This window comes from Notolabrus celidotus, chromosome 11 (assembly GCF_009762535.1).
Source record: "Notolabrus celidotus isolate fNotCel1 chromosome 11, fNotCel1.pri, whole genome shotgun sequence".
Taxonomy (NCBI): domain Eukaryota; kingdom Metazoa; phylum Chordata; class Actinopteri; order Labriformes; family Labridae; genus Notolabrus; species Notolabrus celidotus.
In genome coordinates, this window is record NC_048282.1 from 31,322,942 (window position 1) to 31,345,402 (window position 22,461).

A 22,461-nucleotide genomic window follows, 5' to 3' on the forward strand; every position below is an offset into this window, starting at 1 on the left:
TGATTGCTAACATTTTGCTAGTTTTAACCTATGTTACACTCTTAGCTAGTATCACACTGATGTTGTTTGCTAACGTTACAAGATAACTTACCTAAAATCTCTACTTCTTTAGAGCTTTGTTCCTCATGGTAGCAATAATATTTATTACTGGTATGTTCTGGAAAAGGAAACAGGCAGTTTTGTACTATATCACATTTTTGAAGCTAAGTAATGGACTTGATGTATTGAGTGTTAGATTTGCTAAAACCACATCCTACATTTCAGGCAGTATTGGCATTTTTGATAATGTGATCCATTACAGAAAAACTCTTGTACATATTAAGTCTTTATGTTGGAGAGGTGTACAGTAGTATCTCGTGTCTGTTAGGTTCCTGGAATCACGTCTGTAGGGTGCACTTTTGCTCTTCTGAGGCTTTTTTTTTTTTCAAAGAAACTCTGCTCTCTTTAGTATTTAAGAGATTTGAGATGCCGTCTGCTTTTCTTTGTCTTGATAGAAAAAGATTTTAGCTCACAGCAGACACTTACATCCTGCTAAAAGCTTTTTGAAAGCAATATCTAAGCTTTGACAACGTGTTTGATTCCCTCAATCTCCAATGCGCTCAGTGAAAACGATGCTTCTCCTCATGTTGTTTGGATTGTATTTTGCTCCATTAGTGAAATATGTTCTTGTAGCATCTGCTCTCTCTATGATAAACATCCTCAGTACTTGTTCTAGCCTTCCCAGTAGACGTTTATGTTGTTACACAGTGTTGCCCTCTCTTTCTGTCAGCCCATTATTACTGAAACTCCTCATGTGTTTGATGATCCCAACCAGAACATTGTGGAATAGCTCGCCACTTCTTTTTCATATCAAGTTGTCTGTTCTCTCCATCTTGTTCTTGAGCTTTTCCAAAGCGGCTCCCTCTTTTCCCATTTTCCTTCCTTTCTTTCTTTCTTTTATAATGTTCTTTTAATGGAATCACAGAACATTGCTTCTATCACCTTGAGACTTTTCAATCTTGTATTATTTTTCTCCTCAGCATTTTTGTAATGAGATTTCCGCCCATGCAGAGCAATGGAGTACAGAGTTATTAAGAGAGCGAGTATTGTGTTTGGCATTAGTCTCATTGAAAGACATTCCGCTGCCTGCTAATATAGCCCACCCCCCCACCTCCACCCGGGCTGCCATTAGTAGAGCGGAGATTGGGGGGCGGTGGGTGTAAGAAGCCCCTCTTAAACACCATGTGGGATAATGAAATCCTGATGTTCATTAATGAAACTCAATTAATAGAAAGAAGGAAGTGGAGGCAGCTGAAGAGGAGGAGGAGGAGGAGGAGGAGAAAAAAGGGAGAAGGAGGAGAACAAAGTACATCTCCCCCTGTACATTCAAAGGAAGATATATTAAGGGGGAGTCAACGCAGCCTCCTTGAAAAAAAGCTTTATTTGACTTACTTCTTTGGGACTTGCTGAGCTTATTAAAAAGCTTAATAGGTTCCATTAACTTCTAACACACTCAAGTTTAATACAAGCTGGGAGGAGGACATGGAAAGCAACAGTGGGGAAGGAATGGGGGGGGCAAAGGAAGGTGAATGTGGTTTCTGGTAGAGGAAGGAGGGCAATTACAGAGGGATTTGGGGTATTGTCCAAAAAATCCACAATATATTTAGGTTTATTCAGCGTGAAAATACAGCCTCGGGCTCTCAGAGTGGCTCCTCAATGAGTTCTCCAGTAAAGACTTTTTTTTAGTTGTGCTGCTTTTTGAGGTTACGGTCCAAATACTGTGCTTGTGTCAGACTTTCTTTTTGTACCCTTATCTGAGTGTTTGTGTGCATCAGAATGAAAAACACAGACGTTAGATTGGGTAAATGCAGTAGACAGTAGCCTGTTCAAGTGTTTTATTCATGCATTTTAATAAAGGCCACCAGGGGGAGACTGTCGCAAAGGAGGTTTGAGTGTATAAAAACAGATAAGAAATAACCTTGCATCTCAAATGATTTATTACCTCTACTGAGCTTATTATGGTTAAATCATGGTCCCATTGAGAGCATGGATTAGCTTTAAGGCGTCACTACCATAGAGTGTATAGAAAATGGACTGGTATCCGTGACGTCACCCATTCGTTCCTGAGCTCTGTTTTGAAGCCATATTGGCCATATTGGAAATGCTTAACACAACCAAACTTCATCCAAGCTAGTGTGAGGTAAAGAGGCGGGCCTTTAGCCTTTTCGCTAACAGCCACAGGGTGCCCGCCTGTCAATCAAGTCAGCCATGTCCTTATTTGGGCAAAAACTCGTAATCTTAATATCTTCCGATATACAGAGTTCTAAAAAAATCAACAGTAAAGTGTGTGCTGATAGAGAAATTAGCTCTTCAGACTGAAGACATTTTTTGAACCAGGCTGTAAACATGTTTATTATTGCTGCAAAGATCGTCTTTTTTGAATTGGTGTGTATGTGGTTTCCAGTGTTTCTGCAGCCAGCCTCAAGTGGACGCTGGATGAACTGCAGTTTATTACACTTCCACATGGGCTTCATATTTTAAGACTGGAGGTTGCCGCTTGGTCACTACCTTTAATTGGCAAGTTGCAACAATAGACTTGACTGAGATGACAGAGACGTAACAGAGTATCCCTGCTGTTGTTAGAATCCAAGTAACCCAATGGCAACTGTTAAATGTCAATCTTTGCATGGCTTATGCCCTAGGTTTGCTTAGCTTATGCCCTAGGTTTGCGTGAAGAGGTACTTGAGGGTTAGTTCCTTCCAAAAGTCCAGGAACTTAAGGGGGCGGGGCCTGCAATGCTGAATTTTAAGTTCAGGGACTTCTAGGTAACCTCACAGTGGCTCTTTCCATTTCTTTTACACTGTCTATCGAGTCTCATAGAACTTGTGTGTGTGTATGTGCCAGTTGATACAAAACAGTCACTCACACACACAAACAAATACCTATTCAGCTCTCCAGAAATGTTTCCACTCTCTTCCTTTAGATGGAACTAGCTACATCTACATCTACATCTACAGACTGTCACCCTGTTCTCCTTCCTGTCAGCAAGCTGCCAATAGACTGTCCAACACCAAGCTGCTCCCAGAGACTCAGCCCCCTCCATCACAACTCTGCCGCACAACTTTCTAAACACAACATAACCTCTGCTCCATTGTCCAACAACTGCACGAAACTTCTGTATTTGCATGTAAAAGAGAAGCAATCTCTCCCTCGATCTCTTGTAATGAGACGTAGAAAATGACTGACACTTTTTCTTGTCTCAGCGACTAAAAAATGTTAGCCGTCTTAACCTCCTCTGGCTCAGACAATCCTCCTGGGACTTCTGCTTCGGTCCCGCACTCTTGCTTATAGCCCTCAAACACGACTTAACGCAATTATCTCCATAATAGTCATAATCTCCCTTTAGGTCTATTCTGAGCCTGAATAGGTATAATCATCTCTGGCACTATTTAGCTGGAAGGAGACGGAAGCCTTCTTGCTTGTCTTTAATACCTGGCTGCTTCGATTCCTGCTAATCCTCGATTCAGCACAGTGCACGGTGAGGCTTCTTCATATACTCCGGAGTAATCACAGTCATTTCCTGCTGCATAGAGAAAGACATTTTTACAATGTGTTATTATTTACGTTGGCAACAACAACTTGTGTACAAGCTAGAGGGGAATAATCAGTTATCAACATGGGACAATCTCAAGCTTTTACAGGGTCACTTAATCTTGTCATCTTTAGTTGTGATTGGTGAATGTAGCAGCCACGTTAGAGCTACCTGTAACAGCCAGCATGTGGACCAAAACTTCACTTCAAAAATCAAGTTCTGCTGTAGTACCATGTTCCAAGCAGCAACTTCTGGTGTTAAAAACTGAAGCCCAGAGCAAAGAATCCCCATCAACGCCCATACCAGAATACTCATTGCATCAGAAGTATTAAACATGTTTACATCCTGGTATAAAAAATGGGTTCAGTCTCTAAGAACTCATGTCTTTGTTCATAACATCTACAAGGGGGGAATTTTATGCAACTCATGCCTTATTGTATATTTAGACATAGTCACACTTGAAGGGGGTTTCATTGTAGCTGTTTCCAAGGCCGCAAGGCAGCAGTGTGCGCAGACTTTCTTGAGTGGGGTGGCCCAGCCAGGGCAATCGGAAGGACAGGGGTGGCCGGGGAATGTGAGTGCACACACAAATTGAAAGCACTTACCCACTCTGTCTTTACTATCTATTTTATTATCAGTAAAGTTTCATACAGCTGTTATTCCAGTATATATTTTTAACTTTATATGGAGACACAACAGATAACACAACACACACACAACTTCTTAGCTTAATTCTTAAAGGGCTAAAAAGGAAAGTATCTATCCAAACTCATAATGTAAGACACTGAAAAAAGAAACAAACCTTTAATAGTTGATTTGAACATAAATCCTGCTCCTGACAAGGCATACCTTAGGATTTTGGGGTAGCACCTCAGATCGCCAATCGGATTTCAAGGGGGCCAATGCCACCCCTGGTCACCCCTTTGGACACCCCCCTTCCACTAGGCTACAGCCTCCACTCCACCTCTGTGCTAGTTTCTAGATAAACCGACATTTAGTCAGTCAGCTTTTCCAATACGGCAGCCACCATCATTGAATGTCTTTCTGTCAATTAAGAGAACAATGTGTGACATCACTGCAACTACACCCATGTTGTCTACAACCTATGGTCCAAACCAAACGGCAAGTGACCTGCAAAGTGATCAATCTGATCTTTGTACACTTTTACCTATTTTTAGATTAAGAAATTCGATCCTAAATTCAAAGCGGTGGAGGGAAAAGGAGATACATTAAACACATGCATGAGTTCATGTTTTCCATGTGTGATCAGATGACTGTACGTCCTTGAACATTATGAAGGGCACATGGGAAATTTTAATTAACATGTGTCTTACTCATTACAGCCTTAAATATTACAAAGCTACATGAATCCTACATGCAACTTTCATGTTTGATCTGTGCAAACTCATGTGGTCCACATGTTTCACAAGATGCAACTGTTGGACCAAATGTAGAAATCAAGTTTTTATTTCTAGGGATGTACAGAACCTGAAGAAAAAATCCCAAAACCCAAAAAAAAAAAATACAGTACATCTCAATAACTTATTAGAAATACATCTGCACAGTTTTTGATCAGACTTTTCTTTTAAATGTATTTCTGGGACTGGAAAAATATCAATTTGCAGGTCCTGCATTTAGGTTCCACATTACTTTGTATGTTCTTTTTCTTGTATAATAATATTATATACACTAGAATATTCTAAATGGTTAAAATTCTTATGATTCTTTATTTTTCCCTGGCTCAAAGTCTGTATTAGTTTACCTGTTCCACTCATGGATGGTGTCCACGGCGCTCCACAGATTCATAACTCTCTAAAAATACAATATATTAGAGGAAAGCATTGGTATGATTTCTCACAAGTTGCAAGAATAAAATACTTTGTGTCTTATTATCTGATGCATGAAAGGGTTCATCTAGACTGGAAGCTTTTGCAGTATTGAGGCAGGCGGGGTGAGAGCGCTTTTTCATAAGAAGAGGTGAGAGCGTGTTGTTTCCATTCACCTCAGGTGTTCGTCCACATGAGCCGCACAAACTCACCCTTTCATCTAAAGCTTCGTGCTCGTTAACCGTTCCCACCTGGCTGTTTGCTATCTCCCTCTTTTTTAAAATTCCTGTTTCTCTACTCTGCCATGATTGAGCTAATGAGGCAGAGGGGCGATGTTTGTCTGCTGCTCAAAAGGAAAGATGTGAGAGGGAATCATAAAGGAGGTGTACACGGCCCCTGTCGTGTGCTCTCTGGTAGAAATAGTCGAGAGGTCATTGCACACTTGTGTGTTTTCATGCCCAATCAAGCCCAGCAGCAGGCTGCACCTCCATGTGTGATTGACTGGGGAGGCAGAGGAGGTGAGGGGGGGCGGGGAAATGAGAGGAGAGGAGATGGTTTTGGCTGTGATCAGGCGTTACCTGGCTGTGACAGCACTCGTCTCTCTCAACAGCTGAGGCTTGTCACAGCTGCTGATGTCCCACTGTGTTCAACCACACATGAACGCACACACACGTATACACTCACATACACACTTTATTTTTGCACGCACATGAACCATGCACACACACACATATGCCCTCTGTCTGCTCTGCTCTGTTCTGCTCACTCACTGTGACCACAGCGTTTCAGGCAGTACACGAGCAGGATGCACCCACCCAGGATGCCAAGATAACCTCCCTGAAGTCTCGCACATAACCTCATGAATTATTAAACTGCCATATTATCTGAAGTTTGGGAATATCAAGCAAAGAGATAGAGTTAAAATTTGTTTTTCCTGTTTTTTAAATGTAATTTCAGGACTGAGTCTGTGGCAGAGAAGATGCTCACAAACTGGTTCGCCTTCCTGCTTCACAAATTCCTGAAGGTTAGTACACCGAGCATCGCATGCAGGTTATATGTGCTTACAGAAACATTTAAACCCAATCTTCTGTCTTCTTGATTAAGTTTCTGTGTCAAAGGCTTGATTGCACGTGATCACATCTCACCAGAATTAGGACTTTTAGGTGTTCTCAGTCTACTAATTTTTGTGTTAATGCTGTGAAGTTCCCTCAAGCGTGAAAATGTGTGTGTGTCTGCGTTTGTGTGTGTGTTCGCAGGAGTGTGCCGGGGAGCCTCTGTTCATGCTGTACTGCGCCATCAAGCAGCAGATGGAAAAGGGGCCCATAGACGCCATCACTGGAGAGGCCCGCTATTCCCTGAGTGAAGACAAGCTCATCCGCCAGCAGATCGAGTACAAAACCCTGGTACGAGACACACGAGGAGACTGTGCGCAGCTTCACAGACACACAAGTAGAACCAGGACACACTCAGGCGTGAACCTGACTCTAAGGATGAAAGCTTTTGGAAAAATTAAAGGATTACTGAGGAGCAGGAAAAACTACAACCAGATCTGTGTCTTATTTGACAGGTCAACTTTGAGGTGCAAAACTTTAAAACCAGCCATTCATTTGCCCAAATTGATCATGTGATGTTTCTCCTCATCGAGAGAGTCATTCCTTTCTTGGAACTTTCCATTTTGAGTGGGCAGCCTGGGTTTAAATCTGACCCACAACCCTTTGCTGTATGTCATCCCCCACTCTCTTTTCCCAGTTTCCCACCCTTTAATAGTAATAATAATAATGCATTTTATTTAAAGCTAGGGTTGGTAGTCTCGGAAAACCAGCATGAATTTGAATGTAGCATTTCCTCATGACTCCGTCTAACCCCTCCCCTCCTCCAAAACGACGCCCCCCCCCCCCCGCTCACATGCACGAGCGCCGCTGATTCTCGACCATATGATGGTGACTGATGTTAGTACTCACAACTATCATGCTAGCATTATCCAGTTGTACTGGTGACACGATATCAGGAGAAAAGTTATAACACACATATAATACTGTAACAACTCTACTGTTTGTTAAACGTGTTCAGTGTAGATGTTCTTAATTCCTACAGTGTTGACGGTCAGTGAAGGCATCAGGAGAGGTGTAGAGTGTGAGAGTGGGAGAGAGGAGAGACAAGAGGAGAAGTTCTTCATTCATTCAAACATTGATTGTTGTTTTGTTGGTTGTCGTGATCACGGCCGACAGTGACCGGTTATTAAAGCTCAACGTGTTCACGAATCGGCTCGTCATCACTACAGCGTCCGGACGGACGCTACAATAAATATATATTTTCTGTAGGACTTACTGAACGTCATTAATTATTCTCCTTGTTGGTGAGAGCTTTTTAGACTCTGATCCGGACTACAGTCCTGAGCAAAGCACCTCATCAGGTCAGAGGGGACAGGCCCGAGGTCGAGCGAGAGGGGCAGTAAATAGAGTCAGGGGAAGTAGAGGCAGGAGACGGGGACTCGGAGGAGTGCACGCCGGGGAAATGTACGCGCAGGAGGAGGGCAGAACGGCTAGACGGGATTTGATTGGTTTAAAATTTGGGGAGCCAAAAAACGGTGATTGGTTAGTGTTTTCCCAGGTTTACTCCGGCTGTAGATAGCAGGTTTTTTTCACTCTTTTTTAGGAACACATCATGTAATGATTGCCATCAGGACATAAAGATCATCAGTACAGGGAAGAGGTGTAATCAGAGTGAATATGACAGTTTAAAAAGATGTGTTTTGAGATGTGATTTAAAAATGGAAAGAGAGTTGATGTTACGGATGTCTGGTGGGAGGGAGTTCCAGAAGCGGGGGGCAGACTGGCTGAAGGCTCTGGACCCCATGGTGGTTAAACGGGCGGGTGGTGTAGTGAGGTGAATGGAAGTAGACCTCAGAGTGCAGCTGGGTGTGTTGATGTGGAGAAGGTATGGAGGAGAGAGGTTAGTGAGGAAACACTGACCTGTCCTCTGAATAAAAGCTCTAAAAGACAAAAATGACCCTTAAACAGTTCTTATCTTTTCCAGTATTAACACAAACTCACCATTTATTTTTGGTGATAGTGCAAGCCTCTTTTGCTTTCAGCTGCAGGGTCATACATGGGGAGAGCTGAAAACAAGAGAACCACAGTCCAATTACTAAAAAACTACTGTGAGAAAAATGTACCTCAAGAGATATTTTCTTAAAATAATCCTTCCAAAATGTTTTGACCTTGTAAAAACAGACCACCTCAGAAAATTTGGACGTGTCAGCTGTGCTTCCTATGTAATGATCCAAAAGTAATTCCATCTACAACACATACAAATACATTTTAATAACTCATTGGAACTGAATGAAGAGGCAAAAGCTTTAAACTTCAGGTTTTTCTGTGGCGCTGGTTCAGCTCAGCTAATATAGCTCACTCCCCCATGTACATAGTCCTGGCAGCAGTGGCAGCCTCAACCCTTTGCTGCATATCATTCCCCTTCTCTCTACTCCCCACACTTCCTGTCTCTCTTCAGCTGCATTAGCTTCAGTGTCCATAATGTGCATGTAATAATATAGATTCCATTTATCCAAGGGGCTCTTAGTGTAAAAGTAAAACAATAAAACAAACAAGTGTAAACAAACAGCTCCTACTTATCATAATCCACAAATTATAATATTACACATGAACTATTTAATACATTTTTCACATAGAACACAGCCGTGATGAGCGGAGGAGCTAAGAACAAAATACTGCAGACTCTTTCTGAGACTACATGGCTGTCTCGTCTGTGTTGGGCTTCCTCCTTCCTGCTTGGGAATAAATTAACTAATGAACCCACAGGCTCCAGTGTTGGTCCAACATCAGGGTAGGAGGCTGCAGAGATCAGAACACACGCACACACACACACACGCACACATGCACACAGAGAAAAACACGCTCACACAGCCAGCATGCGACATGACAATGCTCTGATTGCTCCAACTGGGAGTTTGGCTCATTACGTGCTAATACTCCGGCGGAGCTGGAAATTGGTGTCCCGCCGAAGGTGTGAAATTAGATTTTGGGTTGCCAGAGAGAGCGGAAATGGTTTTCTCAAAGCTCCCGCCATGCTGCAGGGAAACTGTAATGAGAGCGAAGCCTGGAGCCGGACCCGAGTCCAGGCGGTAACAGGACACCTCCAGCCTCTTCCTTTTGCTCCCGTATTTCACTCTCTGATTTGTTTTCCCTCTTCTTTTCTCCCCAATCTGCGCAATCCAGATCCTGAACTGCGTGAACCCGGACAACGAGAACAGTCCGGAGATTCCGGTGAAGGTGCTGAACTGCGACACCATCACCCAAGTGAAGGAGAAGATCCTGGACGCCATTTACAAGAACATGCCGTACTCTCAGAGGCCGCGTGCTGTTGACATGGACCTCGGTATGGCCCAGACTCACACTGTAACGCACATGCAGACACACACACACACACACACACACACACACAGGCAGACACAGATGCAGTAAGCAGGTGTAAACTCCTTCACACCCCCAGATTAATGTATCAGTGAGAGAAAAGCTAGCCATGTGTACAGATTATCAGTGCATTAGTGTGATAAAAGCTGTGTTCCAGCAGCACAGCCAGCCTCAGTGTGCTGCTGCCAGGCCTTCTATCAAACTGACTGACAGTGTGTGTGAGCGTTTGTGTGTGTGTGTGTGTGCTGCATCCCTCCGTCTGGCTGCCTCAGCTGCCCGGAACCACCAATAAGACTCAGTAGATTGAGATAGAGGAGTGTTCATGTGTGTGTGTGTGTGTATGAGTGTGTGACGTGGCTGTCTGGCTGACCCAGGTAAGAGCTGACAGACGGACTCGGCAGTCTCTCTCCGGGCTCCAGTCCCACGCAGTCTGCCACTTCCATTCTTGCTCGTCCATCCACCTTGCTTTTGATTTTCCCTTCATTTCTCTCCATTCCCAAAATCTACATGGGCGGGGAGAACAAAAGCCCCCACCCCAAACACCTCACCCCACACCCCACATCCCACATCCTGCTTTGTGTCTGCTCCGAATCAGCCCCTCAATCACATCTCTGAAAAAAATGGCTCTCTGTCCATCAACTGTCCTGTTTTTGTTTTCTTCTGCTCAGAATGACAACAGTTAATTGCTATATTGATTAAGCTTGGGAAAAACAATTATTCCACATTTATTCTGCCAGTTTCTGCCTTTTTTCTTTAGCAAAATGTCAAATATTTGCTCCTCAAATTTGAGGATTTGCTTCTTTTATCAGTCATTTTGTGCAGCACATGAGGAGACTCTGGGTTTTGGGTTATGCCTCTGACAAAAGAAGCAATTCAAAGATGTCAGTTTCTGCTTAAAGAAGCTGTGATGACCCATAAGAGAGCAAAAAGATTCACTGAATGAGTGTGAAAAGAATCAGCACACGAATCGAAACATGAAAATGATGGTTGCTAGCATCCCCAATATCTCACCCTGTATCTGATGCCTTGAAAATAATTGAGTCCACACACGTCTCGATGTGTGTCGGTGTCTTTTTTTCTGCTTCTGTTAGACGGTTGCCAGGCAGCGATATCATGTGGTCACCTGGCAGAGGCTCACAGTAATAAAACCCAGTCAACAGAGGAGAAAATCAATGATCACTCCCAGCATGAGAGCCTCCATGGCTGTCCACTTCCCCGTCAACACCCTTATTATCATTTCATTTCCTTACAATGAGCCGTCAGCTCCTCTCCTCCACCCTCGGCGCTCGTAGCCTCCACCTGCCCCCCCCCCTCTTCCCCTATTTTCTTTCTTTTAAAAAGATTTCCTCATCCCTCCTTGTCTGCTCTACTTGACTCGTCTCTCTGACCCTGACGGGGCGACTGCTGCGTATGCTAATGGCGCGCCATTTCCGCGACACAAGTACCAATTAAAGCGTGCAGCCTGCCCGCATATACATCTTGAAAATGTTCGTGTGTAATGTTTAATTAAGATCCGTGTCAATCCAAGTCTGTGAGAGGAGCGCAGGCACCCAAAGAGCCGTACAAGAGTGGCGGTCGTTGATATCTACTCATTTGGGTAATGTGTGAAGAGAGCTCTCTCTGGGAGTCATACAGGTGGATGTTTCACTGAGTGAAAGGCAAATGAGCTTTGAAAAGAGGTGCTTTACTGTCATAAGAAAGTTGTGCTTATATATTAGCATAGTTTACGACTACCTTGCTGTATAACGGGCTCAAAGCACGCACTGAGGTACTCTGCTTCCCCACGTCGTCGACCACATGGAGTGTTTTCAGGTTGGAGAGGGTTCTTGAACGGCTGCTGATCTCTTCACACTGGAGAAAGTTGAACGCCAGTGTAGGAGGAAACCCAGATCAGTCACCTAGATCAACTTACCTTTAAAATATAGTGTATGAAATACTTTGGACCACCATATCCAATGATTGACACACTGTGTTCAAAGCTACGGTAATTCATCATAGACTATATTACAGTAGTAGATGAGATTATATACTCTGGCATTGAAACTATGTTAATCCATTATTATGTGCTGAAGATCTTGTTTAAAGCTCAGCAGTATGCAGGAAAACTGCACAGAACATCTCTTTCTGCCTGGAGGTGTTACAGTGTTACGGCACAGGAGGAGCTAAGATGTTACAACATGGAAGAAGGAGCTAAAGGACGGAGTGTGAAGAGTAGAACCTCCTCTGTGTGGAGGCTGTGGAGAGCCCACTGACCACAAATGTCCCCGATAGTCGAGCTGGTTGAGACCGAGTTTTGTTTTGCGGTTTGCTTTTTTGGAGCTGACACTTGAACATACCAGGGGAGTACGGGGGATGGGTTAAGGCAGTGTTTTTCAACCTTTTTTGAGCCAAGACACATTTCATACATTAAAAAAAATCCTGAGTCACACCACCAACCAAAAGTTTTACGAAATGACACATTTAATCTCTCAATAGATGAATCTATTTATCTGAGAGAGGGACTTTGGCTACTTCTTTAACTGTGTCAGGGCGAAGCATCTCATTTACAATAGCTTTTGCAGGTAGTTTTAATGTCTGCCACGGTGTGTGGCTTTTTTGATTTGGCTACGATTTCAGCTACTACGTACCTAGCTGTGAGAGCTCTCCAAACACCGTTGTAGTTTTTCTCATAAAAGTTGCCTTTTCCACCACCCATATTACGCTCTTCATCCGGGTCAGAATTTTGTCCAGGGCCCAGTTTGGAGTTTTCAGTTTTCCCTTTTGAATATTTCAGTCAGACAACTCACGTTTAAATTGTTTATTGTAGCAGCAAAAACATATTCATGTTTGGCGCCCAGGCTCCGGCCTCATCACTCCCTGCAGATAAGTTTACATGCAGACTTGAGGAGTGATGAGCAAAACATACTAAACACCCCCAGAGCCTGCAGGTGGAAGCTGGGGAGGCGGCGGGGAAGAAGAAATATCAGCAATGGCATGCAGCAGCAGAGTCGTTGACAGGCAGAGGGAGAAATGGGAGATTTTTCCCAGTTTAAATAGACCGCCAATTTGAGAGGCAGAGGGCAGGATTGGATGATGGATAAGAGAGTGGGACATGTGACATGTATGGCATTGCAGCTCGAGTTGTCTACCTGAACTTGCTCGCAGGCGTCGCTCCATTTATCTATCGCTACTGTACGCCTACGTCTTGTCTCATACACCTCTCACACACATCTTTAATTCTATTGTCTTAAATTAACCAGGTAATTAGTGTGCTTTATTGCCACCCAGTAGGTGGGGAGCACAGGTCAGTACATGGACGAGGACAGAATCACTCCGCCAGTCACTACACTGCAGGCACAGATACACTCCATGGCAAATTATTTGCGGTATATGAATAATACTTTTTGGACTAATTAAGTGAAATTTGATAATGTCCCACAGCCCACCTGGCGATCTGTCACGGCACACTAGTGTGCCACGGCACAGTGGTTGAAAATCACTGGCTTAAGGAGTGATAGATGACATCACTAGAGGATTTGCCTTTATTAGATAAGACAGCTGAAGAGAAGCCATGCAAGGAGTTCAACCAAGCGGCAACCTCTGGTCTCAAAATATGAAACCAATGCGGAAGTGTAATAAATTGCAGTTCATCAAGCATCCACTAGAGGCTGGCTGCAGAAACACCGGAAACCACATAGACACCAATTCAAAAGAGACGATCTTTGCATGTTTACAGCCTGGTTAAAAGAATGGCTTAGGTCTACATAGCTAATTTCTCTCTCTACACACACTGTACAGGGGTGTGAATTTTTTCTAATGCGGCAATTTCAAAAATATTAAGATTACGAGTTTTGCCCATTTAAGGACATGACTGACTTGACTGACAGGCAGAAACAAATAGCTGTTGGCTAGGAGACTCAAAGCCTGCCTCTTTACGTCACACTAAGTTTGGTTGAGTTCAGCATTAGCAATATGGCTCCTGACGAAGATTGGCTTCAAAACAGCGCTCAGGAACAGATGGGTGACGTCACGGATACCACGTCCATTACTTATAGAGTCTATGCGTTCAACCAGTAACAGTTGCAACGAAGACTATAGCCTCTGTAAATGGAACACAGGCCATAACCACCACACTACACCAGTGCCCTTATATGATTGTTCTGTAAGTGTGAAATAAAATCATGTGATATGTTCGTGTAATCATAACAACCATGGGAAGTGTGTTATTTAGACTAAAAAAGAGCTACATTTTCAGGGTCAGATCCCTTCTTTGCAGAATGTAAATGATCTCAGGTTTGAAGGATGAGTTGGCGCTTGCTGGAATAAAGCCTAAATGATGCAGCTGACCCCGGACTTGCTTACAGATTTTTTACTGATAAGTGCTAAGTGCTTTACTGATGATCTGATGATGCAGAATTTTTCTATTCAGGGATTCTCAACCCGGTGTCAGCTGGAAATCCAGTCATTTTATGGCCTTGACTTGGGATTCTAAACCTGACAAAAGTAGCTCAAAGTGCTTTGTAAGAAAAGTTCAAGGAACCTCAGCTTTGGTTTGGATAGAATGTCCATTTGCAAGGCATCTGCAAGGACACAGTTAGCCATGTAACTCAAATGTTTGCAAACATAAAGCAGCAATTAGTCAGTTGTACATAAAACATGACATTGCATTGCCTTGCCACAGTTTGAAAAGCACAGAGAAGACTTTTTACTTGCACCTTACTTTCCTTTCATGCTCAAAGGTGTTAGCAGCTCCAGTTTTTTACCTCAGAACAGTCTAAAACACGATATGACTTCTTGTTTTGCAATTCAAATATGATCGCAACTGAAGTATCAGCGACCTCCTGCTACAATGAGTGAAGCTGCTAATTGAATTACATGTGGTAAACTAGTCCCCACACTGCCTGCAAGGTAACATAAGCTTTAAGCACACACCACAGTATCCCACTGTACCCACATGTTAATCCACAGCAGATGTGTATCTTTACCACATGAAGCTTTTCTTATGTATCCATTAAAACCTGACACCAAACTGAAACCTCCACAAATGGCTTCAAATATTTCTGTGGCTAACCGTGATGTATAGTTTGTGTAGGCAGCGGTGAGTAACCCGGCGTGTTTGTGTTTTCAGAGTGGCGCCAAGGACGGATGGCTCGTGTGGTGTTACAGGATGAAGACATCACCACCAAGATAGAAAACGACTGGAAGAGACTCAACACTCTCATGCACTACCAGGTAAATACACACACACAAAGTTAAGCTGCATGTTTTCCTTAATTAGCTTTCAAACTTTACTTTTTTTTATCAAGAAAAAGGTTCATTTCAGTTCACTTTCTGTCGTGGCTTTTATTATGGAAATTGTCCTCCATACCTTGCCCAACTTTGATGTTTCCTGCTCTTGACTTTTAGGCAGCCAATTTTTAGCTCCTCATTTGCATGCCCTTGCCTGCTGTAATCCGAGTGACAGAATAGAGGACAATTACTGTACAGGTGGCAGGAGAGATGAACCCTCAGCTTCTCAGCCGACTCTCTCCCTCCCTTCCTCCCTCCCTCCCTCCCTCCCTCCCTCCACCGGAGAGAGGAGGCTGCTCCAGTCAGGGGGATAACATCTCTCTGCTTCTCTCTCTTTTTCTGCCCCTGTGACTTTTATGCCAGCAACAATTAGTCCTGCTGTGCTTGCCTGCGTCTACCTCTTGACATGTAGAAGTGTGATTCACACCCCACAATTTTGAACCCATAAATACTTACCTGTGCCCCCTCCTAACAAGAAGAGGGAAGTCGCACACTCAAGAGGAGGAGAAGTGGGAACAAGAGCACATCTGCATATTATTTCTCAGTAGAATTCACAGCTTTTAAAGTTGCAAATGAACAAAAGGGAGCGTAAAAGAAAGAGAAGTTATAAAAATGAAGAAAAAGGTCAATAAAACAGGAGGAAGAGAAGGAGAAGGCAGACAGCTCCTCGCTAGGTTGTGAATCTTTCCCAGCGTGTTTTCAACCCGCTCTCATTAGTCAGCCGAGGGAGACCATCTGCTTAAAGACATCATGAGGCTGGATTCAGGGCTACCTGGTCGAAAGCAGAGGCAGCAGCTGCAGCAGGGGGGTGAAGACCAGGACCTTGTGGTCAAGATAAGAACCTCCATCTAGGAGGATAAAATATGGAGAGGTCTGACAAGGTTCAAACCCTCACACCAGAGGAGGGGGGGATTCAATATGACCTCCTGCCCCAGCAGAGCAAGAGTCATTTAACAGCTGCAGGAGTCATTAGAAGAAGGGACACGCCATGGCGTCCTTCACAGCAGTTGGCGTCACACTGCGTCTTTCCCCTTTGTCTCTCCTTCTTTATTTCCTCAACTTCCTGATGTCTCCACCAAAAGTACCTAGGACTAGTAACAGAGGCTTCTTTTTAAGGAGGTTCAAGTACAGGAACCATTCCCAGCAATAGAAATTTCTATTGAGTACCTTGTGTATTTTCCTATGGGTGCCAGGTCCTGAAGAAAGTGATAGGAACTTTATTGTACGCCCTTAATGGTCTCTGAAAGGGTTGGTCCTTTCTGAAAGTATAGGTGCATTTTGACCAAAAGTTCCGGGGTCTTTTAGCCCCCAGAACTACTTTCCCCGGAACTAAAAGGTTCCTGTGCCCCCATTGTTGTCTGCATTAGATTGCGGGCTGAAGTCCCGGGTAGATTGTGCAAATCAGGCCAGTGACGTATGGAGACAAAAAATTATATTAAATAATTTTTTGAAATCTTAATAAAAAACTAAACTAGTTTGCATTCCCAGGATCTCCCTCTGTGTTTCAACAACTGTGTAAACTCCACAAACACCGTTACGTTCAACCGAAAGTCCCAGGACCTTTGAAAAGTACTATGCCCAAAGCAGTGGCTTTTGAGTGGGGAGATTATCTACCCCTGAACTAAATTTAGACCCTGGTTCCTCCAGGCAAAACGCACGTAGTTCAGGGGTAAAGTCCCTAGTTCTGGGGTAAAGTACCTGCGGTGGAAAAACGCCTTATGGGGATTTTTGGATGGGACTTTCAATGCTGATGATTTGTGATTGATATGACTGATACAAGCACTTAGCCAATCACAAATGTCCAATGTTTTAAGTCGGGACCCATATGTCCCTCCTCATTCAGAGGGTACTTACCCCCTTTTCAAGGACCTTTTAGTATATAAAGGAATGCCCTCTAGACTTCATTTAGACCCCTTTTCAGTTTTGTTGAAATGCACTACCTTCCTCCAAAAGTTCCTACACTCTGAGGAAAGATCTTGCAGTGGAAACATAGTTTTTGTCATATTTTCTCTATATTTCCAACTTGTTTACATTTTATTACCCATTTCCTTTCTATTCCCTCACCTCTCCTACTGAACGGCAATGGGCATCCTTTTTCCCTTCAATTCTCCAGTCCCTCTTCCTTCCCCTCATGGTCCAGAGTACCTCTTCATCTCTTGTCTCTGCAGTGCTTTAATCCCTGATAAAGAGGTGCACTCTGTTTGCTTCCACAACATAATGGCCCCCTCTGTTGTTTTTCGCAATCCTCTACGTCGCAGCCTGTCTGCCATCGTTAGCCAAGGGAGACGCTAAGGGGCACACAGTCACAGGCATGTGGCTGCTTTACTTCCTCTCTCGCTCAATAGCAGATCTGAGGGCCGCTATTGATCACGGATCTGAGGGTCCCTGTGCAGAACGTAAGGCCTGACACAGTGCAACTTCAGAGGATATGCCGGCGGGCTGCAGAGCAATGAGGAAAGAGAAGGGGACAGAAAGATAAGGGCAGTTTGGAACAACATAGACTCTCGTGCATCGTTACTGTTTTGATGAGCTGGCAATGGCCCCTGTCAGAGTGTGTTTGCGTCACACACCCTGCCATTGAATTGGCAGCTGCTACAGCACATCTGGCTGCCTATCACAACCAGGGAGCACAGCTCATTAGGCCCCAGAGTTCGGGCTAAGGCTTGGAGATAAAAATGGGAAAGAGGAAATATGCAGAGTGAGACTGAGCATCACCTCGAGACTTTGCTAATTCTCCCACAGCAGAGACACGGGACCAGACTGAGGCATTAAAATTCATAGGTGCTCACAGCATCCCAAGAAACCCCACTGGCTATTTACCCCGACACATGGGAAATAATGGTGTACATAACCTGGATATGGAAATGCACACCTTCCCAGCTCCCTGCTACACCAAAATTAAAAACATAAATGCACACATTTAAATTGAATCTTTATTCAACACCTTCATAGTCAGGGGAGTGAACTTCCTCCTTCCCATCCTGTGCTCTCTGTTTCTGTATTTATACAATCTTCTGCACAGATAAGGATAGAAGATAGAAAACACATGAACAATACCTTTACACACACACAAACAAAGATCCAAACACAGTAGGAGTAGAGATACAAGATTAATGAGATTGGAGAGTTTTTGGCTGATTGCTGATTTGGATCTTTTTGTTGTTTCATGCCGCTCCCTGTTGAAGGAGAGCCTTTCATCACACCATCTTTCTCCTTGAGACGTGGAATGATATAACCTTGCACCTGCTTGATAGCATCCAGACAGTAAACAGGAATCACAAGGAGTTCCACTAATGCAGGAATCAGACATGCGACAGACTTGAGTCACTTTTCGGAGAGGTCAGCTCTCTCATAAACAAAAAAGGACTTTATCCTGAGTTGAAGTTGTCGGGCTGCTCAGATATTTATGATCATTCAGATTGCAAACAGAGCTGTGGTGTATTCACAGGGGGCACTGGCCAGGTTATTACGTTGATGATGTTTGACAAAGTGTTGATTCATGACAGGTGGACAGCGTTTCCCCCGGCATATTAATATTTGTTTGCTGGGTTGATTTGTGGGGACACACGGGCAGTGTGTCTGGAATAATATCCCCAATGAGCAGACAGCTAAGAGCAGACTGCTCCCTCTTTTACTTCGGCTGAGACTGCATCAAAATGAAAAGCAAAGTCAACGTAGAAACTTCCATCCCCTGCTGCTCGGTGACCTCTGTGTGTCCTCTCCTCTGCGGTGAGGGAAACAGGGAAACAGGGGAACCAGAGTCCGATGACCACACCAGGAGAGCCTGCCAGCTAGATCCTGTTACCCTCCCTGCAGTTATTGCTCGGGGCATTTTGGGCTATTTTCAACTGCTTCAGACACAAGGCATGCTTCTACAAAGCTATGTGTTTATCAATCTGCTGCCTTGGCTGACTTGGCATGCTGGTGCCATATTAATAAATACATATCTCAGACAGACAGGGTTCAGTTGAAGTTCTTCATGTGACAAATATCTTCTTTTAAATGTTTTTAAAGTCATTTTTTGGGTCATTTTCTTCCTTTAGTGATAGGACAGATGAAGAGAGGAAGAGAGGGAGAAAATGCAGGTAGCAGGAGTGGTTCAAACTTTAATGACTATGATCCAGTTCAAGGGCAATTCATTAAAATACAGAACATTTGGATTTGGTGTGATTCAGTGAAGACTGGTGATTGAATTCCATGTCATTTTTTCTTAATGTATCTGGAAAAAAATTAACGACAATGTGTCATATCATATGTCATATTTAGTGTCTTATACGGTGATATTACTCTTTCGTCAAGTACATGATTGCTTTTCCACAAAGTGTACAGACTGTCAGACTTTTGGAATGATTTCCTTCCTTGTTCAGTGTTTAGTCACATGACTTGATTTCTGAGGTGTAGATGGTGAATCCCCACGCCGATCTTTGATGTTGTTGTTTTCTCCCTGTGAACTAACCAACGCCACCATGCCAGCCACATAAGCTAAGATTACTCACGTATTAGGGAAGCATATGGTGACGCTGAGCACAATGTGCAGATAAAACCCAGCAGAACCCCAGTACACATGGCTTTAAAACCAGGTCAGCGACTGGTTCGGATTACATTTTTACTGATCCAGGGTGTGGCAGACTTGTGCCCTCGGATCATTAGCAGACATAAGATCGATTGGTAAATCTTTACACCCCTTGTAGTGGCTTGCTTTCGCCAGACGAAACAAACACCTATAAGCCACCGAGGGCCTGCTTTACCGGGACGCAGTTGACGCATCCTCCTCGTCAGGATGAATGAATGAAGTCAGCTCGTGCATTGACATCAACAGGTTTATTACACATCGACATACAATATACGCACAGCCAATCAATCCACACTTGCATCTAATACGAACTTGTAGAATTACAGGCTTACATCTATTGTAGACGACAGGATGACAAAACGAGACGTGACGACGAAACGGAACGAGACGGTCAAAAACTGTATGCTACCCGGTAGGCAGCTCACCTGCCACTGATTGGGTCTTCTTTCCTATATGCTTTCTAATACCTGGCTTGACACACCCGCCACCTAGTGTCCACACAAGTGCATCAAACACACAAACAGTCCACACATAATATTGACACACATATGGCTCTAACACCCCTTATAAACAGTTATATCTAGAAATGCAGAATCTGTAGGTGAGGGACAAGATTCTGGTGTCAGAGGTTTTCCAGTTTCTTCCTGTTGTCCAAGTAGTGTGGATCATCACATTTGGGAGGGTTTTGGTAGTAGGAAGGGAAAATAAGATAAGATAAGATACTCCTTTATTCGTCCTACAACGGGGAAATTAATGGAGTTACAGCAGCAAACAAGAAGGTGTACAGTACAAGAATATATAGAGAAAAGAAATGTCCATCGGAGACGACAGCTTGGCCATAATTCTCCTGTCAGCCACCACCTCCACAGGGTCCAGGACTGAGCTGGCCTTCTTCACCAGTGTGTTCAGTCTTGCTCTCCTGTATCCTGTCCGCCCTCAGCAGGTGAAATCCTTCCAATGTGGCGTTCGTGTCCAGTGTTAGCTCTGTTAGCATAATGCCAGTCTGCCAGTATTCCCTCTGGTGCTGGGTTAGCTCGTCTCAAAGGATGCAAATCCCATTGGCTGAGATGAAATCCTGGAACACATGAGCCATCGCCCGACAAAGACTTTGCTTTTTATAACACTTTTTGAACAGGTGTCTGAAATTAAACCCAGAATCCGGCTGTAGGGACAAGACTCTGATTTTGGAAGCTCAATGGTTTCCATTTGTGGTCTGGGTAATGTTTGACCAACTATCTGGATGTAGAATGAAGAATCATCTTTAGGAAGAGGAAAAGCATTGACCCCCATCGGCTGAAATTACATCATGGAATCCGTTGTTTGTTGTCTGAAGAAGTTCAGCTTTTATTTTTCTCTTTGAAAATGTAAATGCATAATGAAACAGTGGGTTGTAAATGTGGTCTCTTAACACCAGCTCCTTGCTCTGCTGTAATATACTCTTTGAAGCTCTGGCCTGGATATTGTTTGTCAGTGTTCATGATATCTCCCGGATACAACAGAAGCCAAGAAATATTGGCCATCACCCCCAGAAGCTGCATTTTTGGCAGAAGATAGCCAATCCGTCTGTAAAATGAATAAAACCCAACTTAGATTCAATCAGAAAAATCTGTGTTTGAATCTTCAGAAGATTCTCCAGCAGATTTCCACCGTGTGACACCAAAGAAAGAGCCGTAATCACAGATGATGGCCCATCAAACATTGCACATATGCACAGGCTGTGGGTTTCCAAGCCACTGGGCAGAGTCGACAGGTCTGATAAACATCATGATCTTAGGGCACCGGTCCCAGAGAGATGAGACACCGAGGGGAAACAGGCCAGAGCCAAAGCTGTGGGGAGAGAGAGATAGAGGCTGACCACACTCTTGCTGTCTGGCCGGCTCGGCACAGTCTAATGGAAGGTCTTATCACCGGCAGGCCCACAGCCCTTATCACACCTGCCCACTATCAGTCCCACACTGGATTATCCCTGAAGGCGAATCTGCACGCCTTCAATCATTTACTCTATCACAAGGACCCATCTCTGCTGTAGCCTCTCTGTCAGCCATAAAAAGCAGAGAGAAAGAGGGAGAGATGGAGGGAGGCGTAAAGGGAAAAGGGGGGACAGAGAAGCTATTTCATGCTCCTCAGAGAAAATGTATCACAGAAAGAGGGAAACTTCACGGAAGTCCTCATTGATGGTGTATTAGAGTTTCTCGGTGCATCGTCAGCCAAGAGGGTGGTATGGGATGGAGAGGGCTGTAGAAATTAGGTTTAGGAAAGCGGAGAAAAACGAGAAGGAGGTGAAGAAATAGAGAAAAGGATAAGAGATGCCCATCTTTGGGGGTTAGGGGGACTTAGGAAGACCATTTTTCATTTTTGTCAGAGAGTTGGGGCGCTCCAGAGCCGCATCTTTAAGAGGATTCCTCCAGATTTCATTCCTGTTTTCGAGTGCCTCTCCAGTGTGGCTACTAGAGGCCAGATGGCAACTTCAGCTAATAGCACAGCCGAGATTAGCTTGGAAAAAGAGTGGGAGGAAGGGTTGAGGATGAGGCTGAGGGAGGATGAGAGGCGTTTGACGCTCAAGAGCAAGGAAGAACTATAGACAAGGCGATCCCAGCGTCCACGAGCTTATTCTCCAACAAAGAGTGGAGGAGCCCATTCCCGCTAAAGCAAATGAAAAGAGGAATTTTCTGCTCTTCTGAAGATTCTTTGAGGTATTCCTTTTGGAGCCTGGCATTTGCCTTTTGTTTATTTCTCCACTGGAGGCTCGTCAGTTTTTCTTTGCCCGGTCTGAAGCAGAAATCCCTCCTCAGG

At 44.0% G+C, this 22,461-nt stretch overlaps 1 protein-coding gene across 1 annotated transcript in view; it reads left to right on the forward strand.

Annotated features, from left to right (window-relative positions):
• The window catches only part of plxna2 (plexin A2), a 273,461-nt gene that overhangs the window by 231,663 nt on the left and 19,337 nt on the right, over window positions 1-22,461 (forward strand). Inside the window, exons 23-26 of the mRNA XM_034696628.1 lie at window positions 6,355-6,421; window positions 6,654-6,800; window positions 9,633-9,792; window positions 14,935-15,038. Of these exons, the coding sequence (XP_034552519.1) occupies window positions 6,355-6,421; window positions 6,654-6,800; window positions 9,633-9,792; window positions 14,935-15,038 (478 nt within the window). The remainder of the gene's footprint in view (window positions 1-6,354; window positions 6,422-6,653; window positions 6,801-9,632; window positions 9,793-14,934; window positions 15,039-22,461) is intronic.